We start from the raw sequence: 23596 nt of genomic DNA, 5'->3' as shown, positions 1-23596 counted from the left end.
TTCTATTCGGCACTTCCATTTTTTACTCATATTAGCAATCCTTTGATATCTGGATAAACACTGTGTTTAAAAAAAAAAAAAAGAGGCTTTGGTGAGCTTCGAATCGGTTTATGTCTTTGAAAACAAGCACGATGCTGTGACATGACGGGGTGTAACGTGGCAGAGCGACGAGGGACTTTCTATTTACTGTCCACTGGTCTTGCGCAACTGGAAAAAGTGAACAAAGATGGCCGACTGAACGCTGTCAAGAGATGTTTATTTATCAAGTTTGTGGGACTTTTCCTGCTTATGTTTTTGACAAGTTACTGAGAAGTAAACGCACTCTTAACACTGTCACTCTAAGAATGCTTATTTCTGTCAAATCTACAACCTTGAGTAGAAAGTACACGTGCGAGCTAACGGGTTTACAAACTCAAACTTCAGTGAAAACTCGGAAATTATCTGCAATCCCACAGGACAAATTACCTGGGGGAGAGTTAACATGCCAAAGGGAAATCAGCCTCAATCAATCAATCGATCATCACATTTTTACTTATGTAGCACCCCCCCCCTCAAAACAAACAAAAGCAGCAAAGGAAATTATTTATTATAATCTTTTTTTATTTTTAACTCCTTGATTTATTATATGAACAACATTAGATTCTTTTCAGTTTTCTGTAGTAACTTTGCTAGATTTAGCCAACAAAAGTCCTAAGATTGGTTTTGTTAAAAGGATACCAGACTGACAAAAGCATAATTTGCAGAATTTTTTTTTTTTTTTTTGGTATGATGTTCCAAAAATCTGTATTTTTTTTTCTTTCTGAACATATGAAGGTTATGAACTTTTCACAACATTAAACTTTTTTTTGGACACATTTTCTAGAAGAACGCTTTTGAGGCAAAGCTCTCTTTGTGGATGATTAAAACAACGATTGAATGATAAAACTGCAAGGGCGTTAGCGGTTAGCTTGTCCGCTAATGTAGTTCAATTATGTCAGGGAAAACAAAGAACTTCCTATGCAAATTCCTGGCTCTTTTCCTCTATCTTTCTCTTTCCAGTTTCTGTTTTCTGTCCATATTCATTAGAATTCACAGGACAGGGGAGATACAACAAAAAATGACGATAATGAGAAAAGCAGGGAAGGAGAAGTTGAAGCAGAAGAAATACACGCTAGTTTTCATCACTGGCCTTTTTTTTTGTATGGTCTCCTCTTTAATTGGCAGGAATGCTGACCTCAGCTCACTTGTGTCTGTGCCAGCTCTCTCTTTCTCACTTAATCTAATCATCGCACCATTATTTCTCTCCTCCTCTCACCCCCCCCCCCCCCACACACACACTCCTTCCTGTGGGTCTGACAAGAGAGAGACAAACTAATCGAGGGAGAAACCTGCTGAGTCATGGTTGTGAAAAAAAAAAGATAGATTGTGATAAAGCTCCGGGGAATAATAGATTAGATTTTTGTATCATCTTTCCTTCCAATACTGAAAGAAGAACCGTTGATATCTGTGCAATTATCAATAACGCAAAGTTGCTGAGTCATGGCTGGACAAGAACCATTTCATCGTGATAACAAAAATTAGATTAACCTCAATTTCTCTTCTGTCAAAATGAAAAAGTTGCTGATAAGTGGAAAATTACAAATGACAATAAAAAAAAGTGAGCACGGAGAAGAATTATGTCATCGCGATGAGACAGATGACATATTTTTCCGTTTGAGTCAGGAGGAGGAGAGGTCATCGGAAACAAAATAAAGTAGAGCAGTCATTATTACTCTATGTATTCAATAATATTTATTTTAGACAAAGACCGATAAACTAAATAAAAAATTCTACTAACCTTAAAGACCTACAAGTGCTTAAGAGGTATGCAAACTGCACAAAATTGATTGTGGCGTGACTGTTTCTTGAATGGAAAAGGGCCTATAAAAAATGTCCAATAGATGTTCTAATTCATCAATACAATGGATTTAATTAAAAACACAAAAGCTTTCCAGCCCTGTTATCAGAGCAGAGTAAGTAGGGGAAAAAAAAACACCAAAAAAAAGATGAACAATGGCCGGCATAAAAAAAAAAGACAAAATTGTTTCACAGAAAAATCTTGACTTTTGCAGTTGGAAGACATTCTGTTTATTTACATTTCTGGCAAAAGATTAAAAAGAACTGCTTCTGAAGATGTCAAGAACTCCTTTAATCCTTCTTGAATCCAGATTTTGGCTCTTCAAACTTGCGAAAAAGAAGCTGCAATTAAATCATTTTTGTCTGGGTCACAGGAAACTGGTGCTGATTGTCGTAGGAACGCACTTCTACCATTTCACTTTTAAACGTTTCCTCACGCAAACAATCATTTTTCACTGACTTCAGAGACTTGAAGTGACAGTTGCTGCTGGTGAGTTTTAACTTTTAATTTTTTTTGCGTGTTTGCCATCTTTAGTTGTTGTTTGTTTTTTTTAACAGTCTTGATTAACTGCTATTTTTTTTCTGTCTTTACAAATCTCAGAGTAGGTAAGAATAGCACTTCATCATGACAGTGGAAAATACCAAACCGTCACCATATTCTATCAAAGTCTACATGGATAGCAAAACCTCAAGGTGCAGAGCGATGACCGAGGCCATGGCAACATGCACACACAAGACACACACAACCTGTAAATCTTAACCACATGTTTGTTTGTTTTTTTACAAGAGAAAGTTTGATATGTATTCACTTGTTCTGTTTTGTAAAACACTGCAATCCCTCCCTCCTTTTCTCCTAAAATCCCCCCTCACAATCGCAGATTCTGTCTCTGAAATATGGAATAAAAGAGTGAAAAACTGACAGCAGAACCTGCTGGATCTACAGCCTCCTGCCTTCGCTGCAGCTGGGAGGGTCAAAGGGCAAAATGCAGGAAACACTTTCATATTCTTTTACATATAGAGGTGTGTTGAAGTACTGTGCACACACTCTCCTCTGCCTCATAGTCATTAATACAAACATTGTATAAGTTACATCGGTGCTGTAATAATCTGATTAACTAGCTATCTGCTATTTGTGGAAGTCTGTAAATGGACTGCGGTAATAGAAGCGTGTAACTTCATCGCCCTCCTGTTATTTCAATTGTGGGACTGTGTGTGTGTGTGTGTAAGTGTGTATATGTGTGTGTGTGTGCGTGTTTTTAACATACCTGCATTCAAGGGACATATTTTTCATCTAAATCAGAATCCTCTACAGTTTATTTTTCCGGCGAGCTGAAGAGTAATGAATCATACTGTTTAATGCATTCTCATTGGATCCTCGCGTTCTGTAGCTGTCCAGGTTATCCTGTTGGTCTATATTCACAGCAGACGTGAGACATTAATAGTGTGCAAGAGACACTGAAGAATATGTCTCATTCATCAGAACTGCTGCAGGTTTCAGCTCGCCGTTGGGCGGCTATTTTAGTTGGTGTTCCCTGCCCCTCAAGCTAGCTAGTAAGCTAATTTCAACCTACATGCTGAAAATGTTATGTTTTGACAAAGATGAGAGCATTTCTTGAACGCTTCTATTTTGCGAGGGCACTTTCTCTGCATCATAGTCTTAGCGCCGCCCACGGTGGCTATGATGGTGGCTTACAGAAATACAAAAAATCCGGAGCGTTTTTTTTTTTTTCCTACTGTCACAGAATGATAACATCTGGCTACACGTGAAAACAACACGGAATAGGCCTTTAATTTAAAAAGAAGCGACTGTCTCTATCCATTAATCATGCATGTTATTTGTATGTGTGTGTGTGTGTGTGTGTGTGCGTGTGACATGCTGAGGACCTAAAAATACTATGCCAGATTCAGCTCACACAGTGCAAACATACGCAAACACACACAGACGGGAATATTGAGGAAGTCTCAGCTGTGATCCATCATGGAGGGACTGAAAATTACGATACCACAGAGAGAGAGAGAAAGATGGACAGAGCGAGAGACCGAAATAAAAACAAAAAAACGCTCACACCCCTCAGTGAGCGCACACACACACGCACACACACACACACACACACACACACACACACACACACACACACACACACACACACACACGAGAAAACAGTCGAGGCTCTGTGTTGTCAGCAACCACCTTTGAGACCCCAAGGTGTCATAAAAGACTTCAACTAGGAAGGAGGAAGAGAGAGGAGAGCGCTTCACGTTATAATGACTTAATTTGACACTCAAACACCCCCTGCCTCTCTCTTAAAACACTTTTTCGGAGCACATTCTTCCTTTTGCCTTATCTTATTGAATCTTTTGAGCGTCTTCTATCCATTAAAGTAGCCAAGAAATGAAACGGTCGCTGTAAAATAGTTGCTACGTCTTATTCATCAAAACGACCTCGCAAATGAAAACACTGCTGTTATTACTGAACGCTTTACAGTTGGAATCGAGGGAAATTAAAGTGAAAGAAACTCCCAAACCTCGCCTCAGCTTTGATTTATTAGGTTTCATCATTGTGTCAGTGTGTTTGGTGCATGTGGATATGCACAAATGAAGATTTATTATTTAGTGGGTTAAACAGTCACTGCGGTAACAATGCAAACTAAATGCATGTGATAAAAATTAATAGATGTGTACGTAATGTGTGTAGAGCCCTTTTCTCCATTTGTATTATGACTATTATTAGATGGGGGGCTGTGAGATAGGAGAGGATGACATGGGGGAGGATTTTGAAAGAAAATAAAAAAAGAACTAGTGATGGAATAAAGGAGAAAGCAGAGCCAAAGAGATAACAAGGAACGTCAGAAGAGGTTCTGGAGGGTCCGCAAGGCAGCTGGAGGTTATTCCTGTCATTTGGAGGGTCATGGAGCAAAATGTGTGAGTCTTTGTGCTTTGGAAACGTTACATTATGACACCTGAAGATGAATTTGACATTTGTTGTGATAGTGTGTTGAATAGAAACCTGTGTGACCTCCAATTTTGCCCATTGAATGTCCTACCTTGCGACTGTTGTTTTGGCTTTGAATTGTAAAGCATGTTTTATACGAACGATGGAAAATGTCGCAAAGAATGAAATGCGTATCAAGCGCTTCCTTCAACTGCTTTAGCATGAGATGAACTAGATGTAGGTGTGGGCAACGTAACACATGGCTGTAGCATGCCGAGTGGAAGGAAAAGTGTATGTCAGTGACAAATGGAGAGAGGTGTGAAAGAATAATCTCAGATTGGACAGGTAGTAATTGCAGTAAAAGTAGCATCGAGTATTGAACATGGCGGTGACGCTGGAGGCCCAAACAGCTGGTGGGTTTAAGTTAAAGAAAAAAAAAAGTAAGAAGAAAAGCAAAACAACTTTAGTGAGGATGAAAACCTTTGGTTTTGGGAGGGGGAATTTTCGTTGATCTCATTCAATTCTCACTCCACCCAAAACGTTGCTCTGCCCAGCCATTTTACTTCTTCAGTCACGCTTTACGTCTCGCGTCACTGCGGCTCAAGACTTTTATCACCGATGTGATCTAGGAAGCTATTTTGAATGTTAGCGCTAAATGAAAGACTTTCGGAATGCTTGCGATCTAAAAATGAAACAAATCTGAACTGACGGAGAGGAGGAGGAAGGAGAAGGTGAGGAAGAAATCCACCAAATTCCCAGTTGCCTCATCCACTAAAGAGTTGGTTAATTCACTAGACCCAGGAGAACCTTTACTGTGTATGAGTGTGTGTCTCTGTAAATAGGCCTCTGTGAAGGAACCACAGAATAATTTGGTCATGTTTATATCCCTCGTTTTTGGCCCGGTGGAGTGTGTCCATATTTGCGTACACATTTGTGTGCTTAACTTTGTAAACATGTGTATCCATACAAGCCGAGTGATGCGTAAGGTGTTTGTGTTAGCGTACCTGCAGACAGAAATGTTAAAATAAATACAAATTTCATGTGAAAGTGCTGTCACCAGAGATTTGTGGAAGAATCGAACTCAACACGGTCTGTGTGTGGTGAATGTAGAGGGGGGGGTTGGATCCTAAATTTACCGTTGGTGGTCGGAGGAGTGTGGACACATCTGGACTCAGGTTTCTCTTTGCCTATCTTGTTTCTTTGCTCCCCTTGTCATTGCCACCTCACCTGTGCCCCTCTGGGATTTTTGGGGGTTCTTTTCCTTATAATTTCTCCACTTGGGTACTCATTCTCCATCTGTTCTCATTTCAATAACCGACCAAAGAGTTTTCCAAGCGTCCCATGTCTTATTTTGCATGTGTCTATGTTGGTGAGCTTAATCCTACCTGCTGTTTGAGCTGTTGAACCAGACTATCCTTCTCCCTCTTCAGAGCTGCCACCTCCTCCTGGGTTTTCTTCTTCTTGGATGAGGAGAGCTCCAGCAGGGCGATGTTGGCATCTTTCTCACTTATGGCTGCCAGCAGCGCCTCTTGTCTGCACAGAGAAATATTTAACCACTTAATTTAGTGAGTGATACTTTCAAGAAACTAAAAGCTGAATTCACTCTGTTTTAATTAAAAGCAGTTGATATTGCACACATTAAATACAGCTTAGGACAAATAAATGTGGAGTAAAAGACACTGAATGCATCCTCAGCCTTTTCTTTCTCACACTGCAGCTGAAGAAACACTGTCATTTGTTCATTCTCTCATTCTTTCATATTTTCTCATATATAATTTCTGTTCCTGCTTCCTGTACATACAAGGCGTGTGCTGGCCATTGAGTGCTGCTTTGCATACTAGTCAAACAGTGTAATTACTCCTGCAAAAATTACTCAATTAACTCTTCTAATCTGGACTCTTTGGTCCAATAATATTCTGAAAGTCTAGAAGAGCTGCAAGATTAAATTGTTTGTTTGTTTGTCAAAAACTAGAGAATTTTATCATTCGACTTTCCAGAGGAATGATCGGAGACTCTGCCTCCAACATCCATCCATGGGTCTAACAACCCTCAGCTCTCTCTCCCAAATCTTTCATCACCTGTGGAAATATCCACTGAAGCTTCGAAACTGTTGCCTAACATAATCCAAATGGCAGAAGATGCTCTCCGTCAAAAGGAGGCTTTCTTGACTTGACGCCTTTTGTATGAAAGCTGCCGAGGCCAACTTCTTTTTTGTGCTCACTGAACGCCCAGGAGTTGCAGGAATGTGGACACAATGGCATATTTCAGACAGACAATGGCTGCATAAAGGGTCAGCATTAAAGGATCACAAGATAACAAGTTCTTTATTAGAATTATGAATCAAATAAAATCAGGCAGCACAGTGGTGCAGTGGTCAGCACTGTCACCTCACAGTCAGAAGGTTCCGGGTTCGAGTCCTGGCTCGGGCGCTGGATCTTTCTGTGTGGAGTCTCCATGTTCTCCCTGTTCCTGTGTGGGTTCTCTCTGGTACTCCAGCTTCCTCCCACAGTCCAAAGACATCAAGAGGGGACGAGGCTGATTGATACTCTAAACTGACCGTAGGTGTGACTGTGAGTGTGAATGGTTGTCTGTCTCTATGTGTTGGCCCTGTGATGAACTGGTGACCTGTCCAGGGTGAACCCCGCCTCTCGCCCCTAGACGCTGGGATAGGCTCCAGCCCCCCTGCGACCTTTAACAGGAATAGGCGGAAGAAAATGGATGGATGGATCATATAAAGCTACTCTATATGAGCTAGAAATGAGCATATACATCCTCTTTAATTTTTAGTTCATCACTTTGGATAGTTTGGGTTTAATTTGCCTACTTCTGACATGTCTTTCTTTATAATTAGTCCACGGAGACTGTGGATTAACAGGGACTCTGTTTCTGGAGTCATTTTTACAATGAGATGACTCCAACTCTGGACAATTAAAACTAAAACTATTTGCATGGGTAGTAATTTGGCTCAAGTGACTGTTTTAAGTGAAACACTAGCGTGTCGACAAGTGTAGGGAAATCCTCTTAATTGGAGCACCAATTTGGTGATTTTGGAGCGTAAAATAAGAGTGTTTTTATACAAAATGTGCCAGCTTTTATGGTCTAAGTTGAAGAATTTCATGTAATTAAGACGTTATCGGGTTCATGGGAGGGAGAACTGATCACTGCTTACCTCCATTGTTTTGCTCTTTTCATTTTCTTTCATATTTACATATTCTATATATCTAATAAAGGAAAAATAGTGTTACAAGACAATCTAAATATAAACACTGGTACTGCTGCATTAATTCTATTGGCCAGAAGTGTGTATTGCTAAAGTGGCAGCCTAAAGTCCACATCAGGCCAACTGACTCCGAACAAGTTGACAATACACACCAATTTGGGATTTGCTACCAGAAAAGGCAAATAGTAAGAGGATGTTTAAGTGTGTGTATACATGTGTCTCACTCTCCGCTTCCACTGTAGACTTTTGCTGTGTCTGCCTGAATAGCTGAGCTGACAGATAGAAGCAAAAGGCTGCTTCAACAAATTTCTTCCCGAACAGCTTGTTTAAATCTGTTGTCATCAAGATCGTGGATTTGAGGTACTTGTACCTCCTAGGGAGAGACCCTCTTGTGGCTTTAGAAATAATGAAGTAAATCCAAAAAGGAGGAAATCAAATGATGTCCATTTACGGCGGGAACATCGGTGAAGGGTAGCGCTTAGGGCAGTGGACGAGATGAGAAAACGCGTGAAAAAACCAGACTCATGAGCGTTTTATTCCTGTTTCTAATTCAAGCTTCACATCTTTATGTGCAGAGTCAAAAATGTATTTTAAAAAAACACACACACAACTTCACATCTTCTAACCCTGACCTGATTGTGACAACAAAGTCACATAACCACAAGGAAATCGTTTTTTTAAATTAAAATAGCATTGCCACTATATGAAATATCCTTATTTAGAGGGACCTGAATCCCAAGGGAGATTATCTGTGAAAATAATCGATAATATGTGGCTTTTGTTCGACTGACAGGTACCCATTTGAGGCAGTACAATGGTGACGCTGACTGATGATCATCAGCTGGCTGAAAACATCTCAAACTGTTGCTTTCAACAACTGAGACAAATCAAGCTCCAGCTTCTTGATCACACCAGGAAATTCTCTCCGCCCTATCTTTGTCTCCCATAAATCATACGCACATATGAAAAAAAAAAAAAAAAAAAGGCCCACACAGACATACAATTATACACTGTCCACACTCACGCAGAGACGCAGGCGTATATCAATTTTCATATAACATTTGCTTTTTACACTCGCTTTCTATTGCTCTCTCACGTTGACTGATACGGCGGTGCGGCGTGGAATGCAGCGATGAGAGCATCTAAATGAAGACAGATTACATGTTTCAACTGAGCGAAGACCAACAAATTCTTTGGTCAACCTCATCGACCACGCTGTCAGTGCGCAAGTTCCTATCATGCATCGGTACTGCGGCAATCCTTTCAGGAGCTGGAAGGCTTTAGACTGGGATTGATAGATCAATTGCCTGGGAAAGTCTGCTCTTGCCACTGTTAAGGATTAGAAGGCTTTTAGTGAAATCATAATGACAGTTTGATACACATGCAAGTTTTGACGTTCATATGCGAGCCAATAGAATTTATTGATTGAAAACAGGCTTTAAGGAGTTTTACTATACTATAAAAAAAAAAAAAACAACCCAAAGGCGCCATGTTTTCTACACATACACTCAACAACTTTTTTTCCCCTGTGCATCAGCGTGTTGACGATTTAACACATGAGACGGAACATTCCTCCTCTATCAGATTGTGAGAGCAATGTTCCACTCTTTCAACTTTCTCTTTTTTTTTTATATGCAGCCCCCGGTACATACACACATATACACACAGCAAGGCTAATGGAACATTAGTCTTGTTAAAACTAACAGCGCGTCTAGTTTTATACCATATCTGAGCGTTACCTGCCAGCACATGGCGCTTATTAACCCTGGTGATAAAATGATATTTATTCCAGATGCACTTGTCTCATTCTCTATGGCTCTCCCTTCATCTCTGTGTAACACACACATACACACACACACACACATACAAAACAGATGCTCATAGCAAGTACAGGTTGTGGCTATCGCTGTTTTGCGATCATTAAAGTGTTTTTTGTTGTTGTTGTTGCTCGTTTTGCTTTCGATATTCTACTGTCAAAGGGCACTTCAAAACATTTTACGTGCTTTTCAATGAAAAGGCATCACAAAAATCTATAAAATCTTTACACACCCAGATGTTCCCAATAAATACTAAATACACACCTTAAATAAATACATACAAAACCTGTCCTCCTGGAACTACAACTATGATACGAGCCCCGGAGACATTCTTTTGCCCAAATAATTTGGAAGAATGGGAAAATGTAGACAAAAGTTTATGTGTGTACAAAAGAAAAACTTGTTTACGATTCAACTCCCCCACCTCCCCATTTAACAAAAATATTGCGAACGCTGAGTCGTAAATGTGTAATTTACAGTTCGAATGTGAGCGGGACTATTATAATTCCTGCTTTATTTCATAGAACTAATAAAAAAAAATCAACATGTTTAAACGGCAGTGTAAAATAAAGCAGAGGTAGGCGTTAAAAGTGTACAGAAAAGGAAAAAACTCAAATTAAATATTAAATGCGCAACAATCCATCAATACGCTGTGTTACCTTGTACCATGTGAGGGAGAGGACAGAATGATTGGTGCTGCGCTGCTGTGCTACAATATTATTAACATCCATGAGGTGTTTTGACGTCGGCTCGGCCTTTAAGCTCTACTGCACAATTCTCCAGTATTTCATTTCCCAACTCTACAACCAGACAAGCTTTTATATTGGAAGATTTTGCAAAACATCCCAGAGATACCTGGCTTTTTTCTTTTTTTTTTCCTTTCTTCCAAACAATTCTCCTGGAGCTGCTGCTGAAAAGTGTAAAATCACTTTTACTTCCCCAATGAAGCACGACTTTCCTGAAAGTTTAGAGAAAAATTCTGAAAAAAACCCCCCAAAAAACAAAAAAACTGGCTGTAGGTTGTATTATGAATATTTAATCAAATTTCCCTTAATGTCTTCTCTCCTAATCACTTGGGCCCTCTCTCTCCCTCACTCTCTCACACACACCCGCTCTGCATCTTTCACCTTCCCCCTATCCTCCACCACTCGTTCTATCTCTACACCTCTCCTCCCTCTATGTGTCTGTAAAGAAGACAAGAGGCATTCTTTCCGTCGTTTGGCGGTCGTGTGCCATGATGTCATCGCCGCAGCGACAAGTTAGATAGTAAGCAGATACACACACAAATGCACCAGACACCTGACCCTCAACCCTAAGACAGACACACACAAATGCACGCACACACACACGCAGGGGCTCTCTCCTTCCTAAAACCACTTAAGGCCCCTCACTTTATCAGGAACACTAATGCCTGGTTTTAGATCACTAACATATTTCTACACACACACCAGTGCAGCTTCCTGTGTGTGTGTGTGTGTGTGTGTGTGTGTGTGTGTGTGTGTGTGTGTGTGCGCGCGCGCGCGTGCGATATCTCTTTCATGCTGTCACCTTCTACATCAACAGTGTGTACGTGTACAGGAATGTGTATGTTCAAGTGGCAGTTCAATAACTATATTTACGACAGCATGTGTTTATACGTGTGTGTACTTACTTGTATTTAAGCGTGCGTGTTCACAGGTTGTCTGCATATTCAGTGTGTGTGTGTGTGTGTGTGTGTGTACGTGTGTGTGTGTTAACTTGATTCAGTCCAGTGTGACATTGGCCAGCCTCTGTCTCAGACAAACACTGAGCTATTTTAGACATAATCCCCTCTCTCTGCTCTCTGTTTCCAACTGAACAAAGCAGCTCTCCATTGTTTGCAGTGACACTGTCTGCTCTGGTTACCCAGGAGGCCTGTTGTAGGACGCCAGAGTTTACTCTTTAACCCTTGTAGGAATTGGTGCGTGTCAACCTCGACCTCATTTCTGTATAGGGAGGGTTTTTCTCTTCTTGTTAAGCGTGTGTGGGTTCAAGCCTGCGACAACTTTAACATAGGATAACAGCTTCAAAAGCATTTTGATGGCACGTTCATTTTTTTTATAAGAAGTCCGTTTGACTCTTCTTGCGACTTGATTTTTGTGACCCACCTTTTATCAGAATTCAGAATAAACATAAAGGGATGTGACTGTTAATTTACAGAGAAGGGCAATTACGTATATAATTTGCAATACAGTGAATGACACTAATCCTGACATGCAAAAAAAATAATGACAAAGAAAAACTGAAATATCACTTTCTGCTGGGTCCAACTGACCTACCCCGAAGACCCACCCCTGAACGCATACGAGCCAATCCCAGTTCATGGTTGCTACGCACTATACTCAGACATCCTGAGTTCAAAATGCCATAGACAAACATTAGTAATCCTGACTTGCATCTGGTTTCACTTTGTTTAACAAGAAAAAAAAAAAGTAAAATGATAGCACAAGGGTTAAATGCAACTCTGATATGAGGCTGGCTAATGCAGTATATTTCCCAAACCACACCTCCACAGAGCCAAATGTCTCCGGTGGATTATACTATGCAGTAGGCCACATAGTGTTCTCAGCTGTCTCCAAAAGTTGTTTCCGACCTCTTTGGTTGCCATTCTGACAGCTTCCATAGTTCTCAGGTCACTGCGTCGACTGTTTGTACGAGTCAGCAGCAGGCGGCTAACGATAGGTGAATTGGTGTTCTCACGAATTTCTGTGGTTATTTTATCATTTCATCAAATAATCACATGAGATAACTCGAAATGCTTCTCCACATCAGATGGCAGGACAAGATCCCAGATATGGAGGCCATCAGAGAGCAGCCACGCTCAAGAGTGCTCAGCTGAGATGGCCTGTGTGAGTCAAATCTACCGAAAAAAGGTTGCTCGTGGTAAACTGGGTCGTGACCCGTCTTCTACAGATGTGCTAAACCCTAAATGCAACCTTCAAAAGCTGTGGTCTGGACTGGTGCACCTCAGTTGCGTACGGTGCGGTGGAAGAGAAATGTCGCATCAACCAAGAAGACTGACGGTGACGGCTTCAAAAGAACGTCAGCTTTTCCTCCACAGTCAGACGGCCCTGCCCATGTCCCTGCCAATGGTCACCATGAAGTCTTGGTCATCTTGGTCTAACCCAAACTAAAACTTAGCGTAACTCTTTCGTCTAACCTTGGTCGCTCAGATCAACACAACATTGTGCACCTGCATCCTGTGACCACTGACTGTTGCAGCACGGGGTTACTGTTACGGCTGAAAAAGTTAGTTTGTTGCTTTTAGAGTTTATAATTAGATTTTAATGAGGGTTTTACTTAAACCTCTCTGACCCAGTTTTGAAATGTAAGACCAGTAAAGTCTGAAGATTGTCCTGATTTGTGTAAAATCCCCATAAAATGTAACTAACACCATAAGAGCCGAAACACAACTTGTAAATATAACGTAAGTCGTGTTTTTGGAGCCGGAAAGTCGCCCACGATGATGGCTTGAATTTAACGTTTGACAGAATACATAAGGATGAGGCGGCGATGGCTCGCAGCTGAAGAGGCAGAAAGAACTGCAAAGATGGATGTGGCGTGAAAGCTGCTGAGGTCAAGTGAGGTCGCATCAGCTTCATCTTGACTGCCCGGTGGAGCAGAATGACAGCAAAGGGAGCTAAAATCCCTGATGTTAAAACTGATGATCTGTCTGTCTACAAGCACCTGGTGATGCATGAGAAACATCCACGTCAATGTTTGGTACCTGAGGACGACTGAAGCCGAACTGAGGAGATATTTTCTACACTTCCACATGGAAAATTTATGGTGGAGTTGCATTGATGAGAAGCGCACACGGTGAACTCGTAATCTTTAATCCTGTTCACGGACTTTACTATTCTGTGTGTCAGACAGAAAAGCACGAGGAAGGAGGGAGAGAGGGATAGAGAGAGAGGGACTATTTGTTTAAACAGGGATAGAAGGAAAAAAAAAGAGTCGTTTTAAAGAGAGAAGAATGCGGAGGAGAGATGAAGGTAATGAGATACAGGAGGGGAGGGCACAGCTGGTTCTTAGTGGTGGCTAATGCTGCCTGGAGGCATGCACACACACACACACACACACACACACACACACACACACACACACACACACACTTGCAGGCAACCACACACAGGTAGCATAAAGTCGTGGAATTAAATCGGTGAGAGGTACAGGATGAACTGAATACTTCTCCTTTCATTTTCAGGTTTGCTCCCAAAATCCTCTGTTTCTCATTCTTTCTGTCAGTTTTGAGTTTGCTGATCAGGTGGCTCTCAGAGACCACATACATATGTACAAACACACACACACGTACATCTAGCTCCGGTGTTCATGACTGTGCATAATCTACAATACGGGCAAGGATGTAAAATTAAAACCATGTCTAATTCCTCCTTCTGTCTTTCACACAAACATGGCGGTATATCATTGACCGATACAGAATTTTTAAGAACAATATGTGAAATGCGGGGCACATTTTATGAAGACTGACGACATACACAATGATTATCAAAGCGTAGTCATTTACCCACCAAGAAAACAAGACCTTAAGATGTGTATGAAAGTTTTATTGTTATTCAAAGACAACTTTTTCCACAGCTAAGACTGAATTATTACCACTACCAGTGAAAATCTAACACAGTTCTTGCAATGTTCTTCCTGTATGCAAACATTATTCTTTACACTATGAATACGCGCTTCGGATTTTTAATGTACGATTCAGGCTTTCAGACAGGAGGAAAAGCTCTCCAAGTGGAGTCCCTCATTTAACCTGAAGTCTTGTTGACATTAAACAAGAGCTCCTTTTGTCTCTGTCCACTATTATGTTGTAGTCACTGATGCATTGTGTTGTGTGCCGGCATGCTGTACTGTAATATAAGATTGTAAAAACTTCATGTACTACTGGTTTCAGATGCACAAAATAACACTTTACAACTACTTTTACTGTACTAAATAGCATGTGATATGGGACACAGCTACACTAAAAGCTGCTGAATACATAAAAAGACTGCTTGGCAATACATTTGTTTTGCTATCATGTGATATTATTTGTTCCTGCATCCCTCCCTTGTGTTAAATTGTTCTTAATGCGATAACTGCAACTACAGACATGCAAATCACACGCTTCATTTAGGAAGAATCAGGAACATGACCTGGCTTGGTAACAAGACGACGTTATAAGTTACTATAGCGATATTGTCAGATAACTTTGACAGAAGAAAAAGCCGGAGGAAGGAAGCTGAAGGTCTCTTCCAACTTAAGCTTTCATCCACTTTGCCCCAGAGAGCCGTCACAAAAGCGCACTGGTTTGCAGCCATACAAGAGAAAACGCAGGACAACCAATAAACACACACACACACACACACAAGCAGGTTTTATGAAGCATGTGTTCGCGCTGGACTTCCATATGTGCAGCATCAAAGCAGCGACAGTCAATAAAGCTCTTTGCTTCATAGAAAACATTTACTTTCTTTTGTTAAACTTTACATTTTTACTAGAACATTATAGCAGAAGTATCAGGGAAAAAAGAACTCCTGCCACAGTTGTTATGTGCATTCAAAACAGCGAAATTGTTCTCTTGGGCCACCTTAAGAAGATAGAACATTCTAAGACATTTCTATAATCTAGAATTATAGCTATGAATTCCATCTAGGGCTTGTACTTACTGCCAAAAAACAAAATGTGTTTCCTGTCCTGTCGCAGAAGGTTTAATTGTTTATTAGGGCAATAAATGGAAAATTATAACAGCCAACTAACTCATGTTTGAGTGACACTGCTGAGATAAAAGATCTTTTGGATAATGTGGAACACACAGAGATCAGCAGGATTTTTGGTGAGATCTTTCAGAAATGTATGTGTGTGTGTGTGTGTGTGTGTGTGTGTGTCTTATATTATAATGGAAACGTGTGTGTGACATGCTGGACATGAATGATTTAGTATGGAACGAGATGAAGGGGCGAGACACCATTAGACAGCATTGGGGGAAAAAAGTGAGAAAGGGACAAAGAGTGTTAGGGAAATAGGTTAAAGCTGGTGCAGAGGATAAGAGAGAGCGAGAGCGAGAGAGAGAGAGAGAGAGAGAGAGTGTATGTGTGTGTGAGTGAGTATTTGAGAGAAAGAGAAAAGCTCCCCTCAAGGAGCTGTTGTACATCAGAGAGGCTTAAAGAAAGACAGCAAGAGGGCTTACACACTCTCCACACACACACACGCGCGCGCACACACACACACACACACACTGTAGAAAAGGAACAACATTGACAGGGAAGGGAATAAAATACCTGGAGGATTTGGAGGGAAAACAAATCAAAGAGACATGAAGGTGGGGGAGAAAGATGGAGAGAGGGAGAGATGGAGAGAAAGAGGAGCAGGAAAGGAAGGTAGAGAGACCATGACAGTAGGAGAGAGGGTGAGCAAGAGAGAGGTAGAGTGAGGGCAGGTGGGACTACAGCGTGACAGAATGAGGATCCGTTTTTTGACACGTTTCCCCCGTTTTCATTTCATCTTCCTGACGTTTTTTTTTTTTTTTTTGCCAACCCTGACTTCTCTCTCTCTCACTGACACACACACTCATTTCAAAACACACGCTGTGACTAATAAGAAAGGTGTAAAAATGCATTATCCATGGTCTGCAGGAGTTTGGTCTTTCCACAGGACCACACATGCTCTCTCTCACACACACACACACACACACACACACACACACACACACACACACACACACACACACACACACACACACACACAGACTAAAGACACAGCTTCGTCTTCACAGTTTTCTTGATAGAAAATCCATTCCTAGGACATGTGCTAATCTGTCAACACAAACTTCAGATTAAGCACATTAATGAGCAGCTCCTGTGTTAAGTCTCAACAATAGTTGGACAGAATGAGATTGACAGATATAAAATAGTTCTTTCACTTCCAGTTCAGTGAAGAAAGCAAATGTTTGTTTGAATGCAAAAAGTAACATATGGCAGACTTATCGTATTTTATAAATGATGTGATTTTTGTGTGTTGTTTAATTGTTGTTTTGAAGCACTTTGTGATTTGTGTCTGTAAAAAATACATTTTACTTACTTAATTCCTTCTTTAACCAGACAGTTGGTGGTGTCCATCTTCTGCTGATGCCTTATATATTCAACAAATTCATTTCAACATAAACGAGGTGGCTTATCGTTAAATTATTTTCATTATTCCTTCTAATTTTAAGAAAGAAGATGGTCTCCAATATGCTACAAAAGAAGGATTGGTCTCTTCCACCCAAATATATCGTAGCATGGCTGCTTTTCTGAATGAGTCGGGTTATTTTTTTCTGGGGTGACATACACTGATGACATCATCACTAACAGGTTTAGTATCAACTCCAAATTAATGGACACAGCGTGGACCCTGTGAGGGAGAGTCGCTGTTTGTACCGTTTCAAATTTTAGCTGAAGACGAGGGAACCAATCGCGGGGTGGTCCTCGCTGTCAACGTAGCCGAGCACTTAGGGACGTTAAGGAGACGCGAGTCAATCAGAAAGTCTTGAAACTGAATCTTCGCATTGCAGCTGAGCAGCTGTTTATACTGTTGATGTTCTGGATCTATTTCTTCCTCTTCCCGATGTCGTTCCTGCTACCACTGCTGTCTTTCTTGATATTACAAGAAAACCAGTGAGGAGGGAGGATGTGCAAAGTACACACTGCTGTCCGTCAGCAACACTTTTATTATTCCCAGAATAGAAATGTACTCATCTGACAGTCTAAATATACAATCAGAGGCTTCAAAAATGCTTTGTTTTCATCTTTTTTGATATGTTTTTCCCTCTTTATCCTCCATCTCACGCTTTAATTGGTGTTTAATGACCTGTTTGACGGCCTGGCGCGCACACGCTGTAATCAGCTGAGGAAAACAAGGTTTTTTTAAGCTTTTCACCTCCATCTCTTCTTTCTCTCACCCTTTTTCGTTGTGCTTTGCTCCGTTTCAACTTCCTGAATATTTCACTTATGTTCTCATTCAACGTACTGCAATAAATTTATAGATTACACACAAATATAACACGCAGCGAAGCGTCAGGGCCATAAAAGGACACTATAAATTCAACTGAGGTCTTCAGAGACAAACCCAGTTATTTAAATATAAAGCAGTAACTGCTGCACATCTTTTATTGCTTCTGTTTTCCCAGATTTCAATCTGTCTCTCACAAGAGAAAAGAAAACATCAAAAAGGACAGCAAAAGAAGAAGAAGAAGCCGCAGAAGAAGAAGACAGCCAGTCAGAGAAGAGGGCAAGAAAAGCAAGAGAACAGAGAGAACTGAGGGAGACGGAGAGCGAAGCGCCCTGATTTGAGCTTGTAAGACTAAAATGTCAAACTGCATGCCCCCTTTTGTCATACTAAGCTCTCGACATGTCTGTGTGCAACACACACACACACACACACGCACACACACACACACGCACACACACACAAAAACAAATACACACAAGCTTGCATTGGCACACTTTGCATTAATCTCATTGCTGTCTGAGAGGATCAGAGCACCCGTCCCTGTGTTTGGTGTGCTGCCATGAGCATGTGTACATGCGTTTGTGTGGGAGGATGTATATTTATGCATGCGTGTTTGTGTGTGTGTGTGTGTGTGTGTGTGTGTGTGTGTGTGTGCGTGTGCGTGTGTGTTCGTTCATTCCTCTGGGAGTGAAAGCTTCCAAGCAGTCTTGTTTTTTCTTCTTTGGTTTTGCAAGTGACTCTTTGTGTATATGTGTGTACATGTGTTTGTGTGTGTGTGTGTCTTATTTCCAAAAACAACATGTATTGCTGTATGTATTGTACCCATGCGTGTTTGTTACTTAATTTGCTTGTTGTGTGTGTCTGTTTCATGTTGTTTGAGTTGTCTTGCCATTGACACAATGGTAGAACATTGGATCTCTGATTAAACACCACACACACACACACACACACACGATTGATTATTTTCTGCATGGAACAACAATAGTGAGGACAGTAAGGAAATATAGCCTGACAGACAAAAATCAGGCAATAATGACATTTCCAGAAAAGTAGTAGAGGGAAATATACAAAAGAGGGAAGCAGAAATGAACGGATGGAAAGAAAGCCGGACGGAGACATGAACAAAGGTGGGAGGGAAAAACTGAAGTGATGGAGTGAGGGGAGGGACAGCAGGAATGAAGGGAGGGGTGGCGGAAGCGGTGCAGCAAGAATTTCGAGGGTTCGAAGGAGGCTGGGAGGGAGATAAAATGAAGAACAGAGCAGCAAAGGAGAAATAAATTGAATTTATAGGGTTCACCTTGAGGGATCAGCCAAGTTCGACGCTGCAGGAGGCTGCAGACGGCGCAGTAACTTGGACGCTTCCTTTATAGTTTAATTGCACTTGTGTTGCAAAGTATAGTCCTGTTTGTTGGAAACATAGAAAATTAAACAAATTTCTGGTGCAGCAGCTCAGTTTAAACAACCTTTAACCTATTAAAAGAGTCGTTTTAAAAAAAAAAAAAAAAGATTATTTCAGCCAAATGAAGGATCATGTTACAGTTCATCCGAACAACTTTTGGCATGGCTTTGGCGAGTGAATCACCACCAAATGCCACGATTATCAGAAATTAGTCAGAGCCTGAAACAGCCTTCAGATAAAACAGTTGAAATATCGTGTTTTATTACGCCGCTAGAGCAAACAAAATTAATGTGACTCATTTTTGTTGATTGCTGCTGGAAGCGGTGAGCAGTTCCGTTGCCAAAAATTGGCAAGTGCAAGGTCCTTTTTTTTTTCCTTTTCTTGTAGTAAATCAACTAAACAAAGTGATCCCGGATTTTAACGCACATTAAACGCTACATAATTCCTTCTTTTAAAGATAATAAATAAATAAATAACGACCGGTAGACTGCAGTTTTGGTGTGTGGAGCAACGTCGCATGCATGCAGGGGAGTGAGACATCATGGTGCTTATACAGTCAACATATACTGTAGGCTGAAGATTGATGGATGAACGGAAGGACGGAGGGAGATGGAGGTAATATAATTTCTTTGAGGAATCATGCAGTTCACTTGGCTGGACCCAGTTGTTGTTGGACAGCTGTCTTTTTCCTCTGTCCTTCCTCCTGCTGCCAAAAAAACATTTCTTCTCCTTTTCTTTCATTTTATTATCCTCCTCCAACTGTCCTTCCCTCTCCTCCTCTCACAGGGAGAGATTTATCGCTCTTGCCGTGACCTCTTTATTCTTGTCTACTTGTTTTGTCCTCTCTGCGGGCTTCTGATGTTGATTCCAACTCAGCTGAGATATTCGCTTTAGTCTTTTGACTATTTTGAGTAAAACACCCGAAACATGAATATCTCTGTGTTGATGCAATGACCTCATAAATGCACTAAATTTGTGGGTTCGACTATAACCATTGTGTCACCTCAAGTTCATCATGTAGTCAACGCTTTGCCCTGAACTGAGTCTTGAAGGTGAGAATGATGTTATTTTTTTTAACACTTGTGTAATGTAGCAGTATTAAATAAAGGCATGGTTGGAGATGCTGCAAATTGAATCAGTCGGCTGACATATATACAATAAACCATGTGGGTTTCCAACTGTTTCAGATGTGTGATGCGGTGTGGAATTTTAAATGTGTTGAAAGGTAAGGTATTAATCATGTTCAGTGAGGTAAGTGATGACATCTTTTAACAGCTGTGGGAACAAAAAAAAATTTAGTAAGAGGTTGAAAATATACTTTTATTACAAAAATATCAACTTAAAAGCCAAGCTAGAAAATATTAATTGAATCTTACTGTCTACTGTGCTCTGAAAATAACCCAAACGAAATATTCTGTCTTACATTAATCAAGACCATATTCGACATGCCCTGACTGAAACACTGCTCACACCAACTCGTAGGAAAGACAGTTGCCTGCGTGTAAAAAATGACAAAGACGGCGAGAGTGTAGAGATTGATGTCAGTGAAGCAGAACAATGGAGGGAGAAATAATCATTTAATCAACGCAGATAGAGATTTCCGCCCTGCCGACCTGTGGCATGCGCGCAAACATGGTGACGCGCAAGCACACAAACACACGTGAAGCGAGAGGGAGAACTACTCTGGCTATTTCATGTATGTCACATCAAAAGTAAGCATGTTTTATGAGTGCATGTGCATACGTGTGCGAGAAGGTAGCAGCGGATGATTTATATGAGGGAAAGTTGCACGTCGGAGACCTGCGGGGCAGATGTGTATACCTGTGTGTAGTAACAGTATGCTTGTGTCTTTTCTTGCTCTGGGTTAGTTTGCATCGCCCCTGTTAGTGTATCAGTGTTTATTCAAGTTTGCGGGAGTGTTCATGTGGTTTTATGTTTCCATATTAGAAACGTTTGTTAATCCTCCTGCTCTAAATAATGCTACACACTTGCAGTTAACACGTCCTTGGACACACTAATTCATGACGCGTCAGGGACTCAGGGTTCTGTCGGGGTTACTGCAGTACGAGTGTAATAACGTGATTATAAAGAAACACTCTGGTATGTCAAAAATGAGAACGCAACAACATTGTTAGAGCAAAAGGAAGCGGGTTGGAATGGCGGTGTGTGGTGGCAGTTTCTAACTGAGGAGTCGAGCTCATCTTTCATCAGAAACGATGCCTGCAGGCCGCGTCGCAATTCTTGAGAAAAAAAACAAACTTTTGTGGCGCATAGCTGCACACTTGGGAGATACATCACCTGATACAACCACCGAGAGACAAATTCATCAAATATGAAAATGATACTATTCTGCAGGTAACAAAAACCCTGTCCAGTATTTTCCCTGAGCTTACATTTGGACCACTGGGTGTTGGAGTAAAGGATAAATGTGCAACCAGCTTGCGCGCGCGCGTGCGTGTGTGCGTGTGTGTGTGTGTGTGTAGCAACAAGTGAAGGAAAGGGAGGAAACCAGAGAGGGCGAGAAAGTGAGACATAATGTCTATGCGTTCATCCAGCTGTATCTGGTATATTTCTACATGGGTGTGTGTGTGTGTGTGTGTGTGTGTGTCTGTGTGTGTGTTAATATATTCTCTGTCCCAGAAAGCTCTGAAACATGCTGTATCGTATATCATGCCTTAAAGTAACATTAAACCTTACACTCAACTAAAATTGGGCAACAAATCAGACATCAAACCCTGAAGAGTTACGGCAGCCTGTGTGTGCAGAGGCAGTTTCATGTGCATTACACCGAGATATATGGACACACAGGATGCAGACACCTTAAACATCTCCTGTTTTACATGTGGGAGGGAGAGACAGAGAGAGAGAGAGAGAGAGAGAGAGAGAGAGAGAGCGCGCCAGGAAAAGATGACGCTTTTCTGCTGACCAAACCCTAATGTCTCGTGAAAAAATATGAGCAATTGCGTCATGTATATAACTCAGAGAAACACTATAGCGGCTACCTGAAAAACTTCTCACAGTGGAGAGGTGAAAAATCCCAAAACAAAAAAAAAAACACTGTGTGATGCTAAAATATTATGCATTTTGCAAAGGTTGAGTGTGGCAGTTGTTTTTGTTTTTTTTGTTTTTTAAAAAGATGTCAAATAAACACGTGAGAAGAAGAAGGAAATCCTTCATGGGAGCCTTTCAAAGAAGAAGTTTCTAGGTGATGAAACTGCTTTTATATCAGAAAGGAACCAGTTACTGCTCGTTTTAGGTGTAAATCCAACACGGCATGTACGACTCCTGAGCCGGCACAGGAGAAATATCTGGCTCCAACCTTTTTCATTCAGCTAGTGAAAAAGACAAAAACAAGCAATCTTCTCCTGTGTTTATTTCTGTAAGCCCGTAATTGTTGTGGCCAGTGCGAAGTCCAGGGTGGAGAGAAGGTCCCCTGATAAATTACTGTGGGGACGAAACCAGGTTCTATTCAGGAAACTTGTCTATGTACTATTCAGTGAAATACCCCAACAGACCTGCTGCCTTGTTGCACATTTCAGTGTTTAGGTTGCTGCCAGCTCCCTAGGTCTGATTGTTGTTTCATGTAGCGAGGGTGATTTCAAAGTGGCAAAAAAAAAGGAAGGGCGGTGAAATCGGGACTTGGATCATCGCTAAATGGCAAGCTTACAGTATACCCCCAGATAGCTAATTCAAATGAGCATTCTGCCGGTCGCAGGTGCACAGAATGCAAAACTCAGCTTTTCCTACACATGCATTTACATTCATGGGAAGGTTGACGGAAAGGTTTTGTGCAAGGAGTGACTGATTATGTATTCTTTTCAAACAACTTCATGTCAGATGGAAAAGGGTCAAATAAATCATTTGCATACTGAATGTGAACGTTATAAATATTTGTCACACGACTAAACAGTGCAGCCCGTGTGTTTGCAACACAAACACCAGAGACAATCAGTAGAGTAAATATTTGGTGCAGCAGGTATGAGCTGTGTATGGAAACGCAGAGTCACACAGGCACGCGTGCACGCACCCGCACACACACCGCAGTTCATTGGGGACAAAGTGGTGACTGGAGCTGTTAACCACGATGGATCCGTACACCCTACATGGAGGGAGGGGAGTCAACAGACACATGTCATGGCATTTAATTTTCATCAGTACATGACTGGCATTAAACACTTTATAGTTCATTAGCGCTGTCTTTGATAGCATGTATTCTGCAAATATCTTTACTTGTTCCTTCGAGTGAGATTATCGTTATAATTAGTCAGTCTGGGATGCCTGAATGTCAGATAGTGTTTTGGATGATAGCGAGAACAGCTACTAACAAACCCACAGCCCAAATGACCCGT

General features: G+C 41.1%; 1 protein-coding gene across 12 annotated transcripts in view; it reads right to left on the bottom strand.

The window, feature by feature from the left end:
* LOC147262866 (ELKS/Rab6-interacting/CAST family member 1-like) overlaps window positions 1–23596 on the bottom strand; it is a 120287-nt gene that overhangs the window by 24232 nt on the left and 72459 nt on the right. For all 12 annotated transcript variants that reach the window (XM_086202137.1, XM_086202148.1, XM_086202136.1 and 9 more), the window contains one exon: window positions 6193–6340. In XM_086202137.1, coding sequence (XP_086058263.1) covers window positions 6193–6340 — 148 coding nt within the window. The remainder of the gene's footprint in view (window positions 1–6192; window positions 6341–23596) is intronic.

This window comes from Aulostomus chinensis, chromosome 4 (genome assembly GCF_037954235.1).
Source record: "Aulostomus chinensis isolate RoL2024-O1b breed Wild chromosome 4, RoL_Achi_v1.0, whole genome shotgun sequence".
Classification (NCBI taxonomy): domain Eukaryota; kingdom Metazoa; phylum Chordata; class Actinopteri; order Syngnathiformes; family Aulostomidae; genus Aulostomus; species Aulostomus chinensis.
The sequence above is the reverse complement of the archived record's forward strand: the minus strand, read 5'-3'. Positions and strand labels throughout refer to the sequence as shown.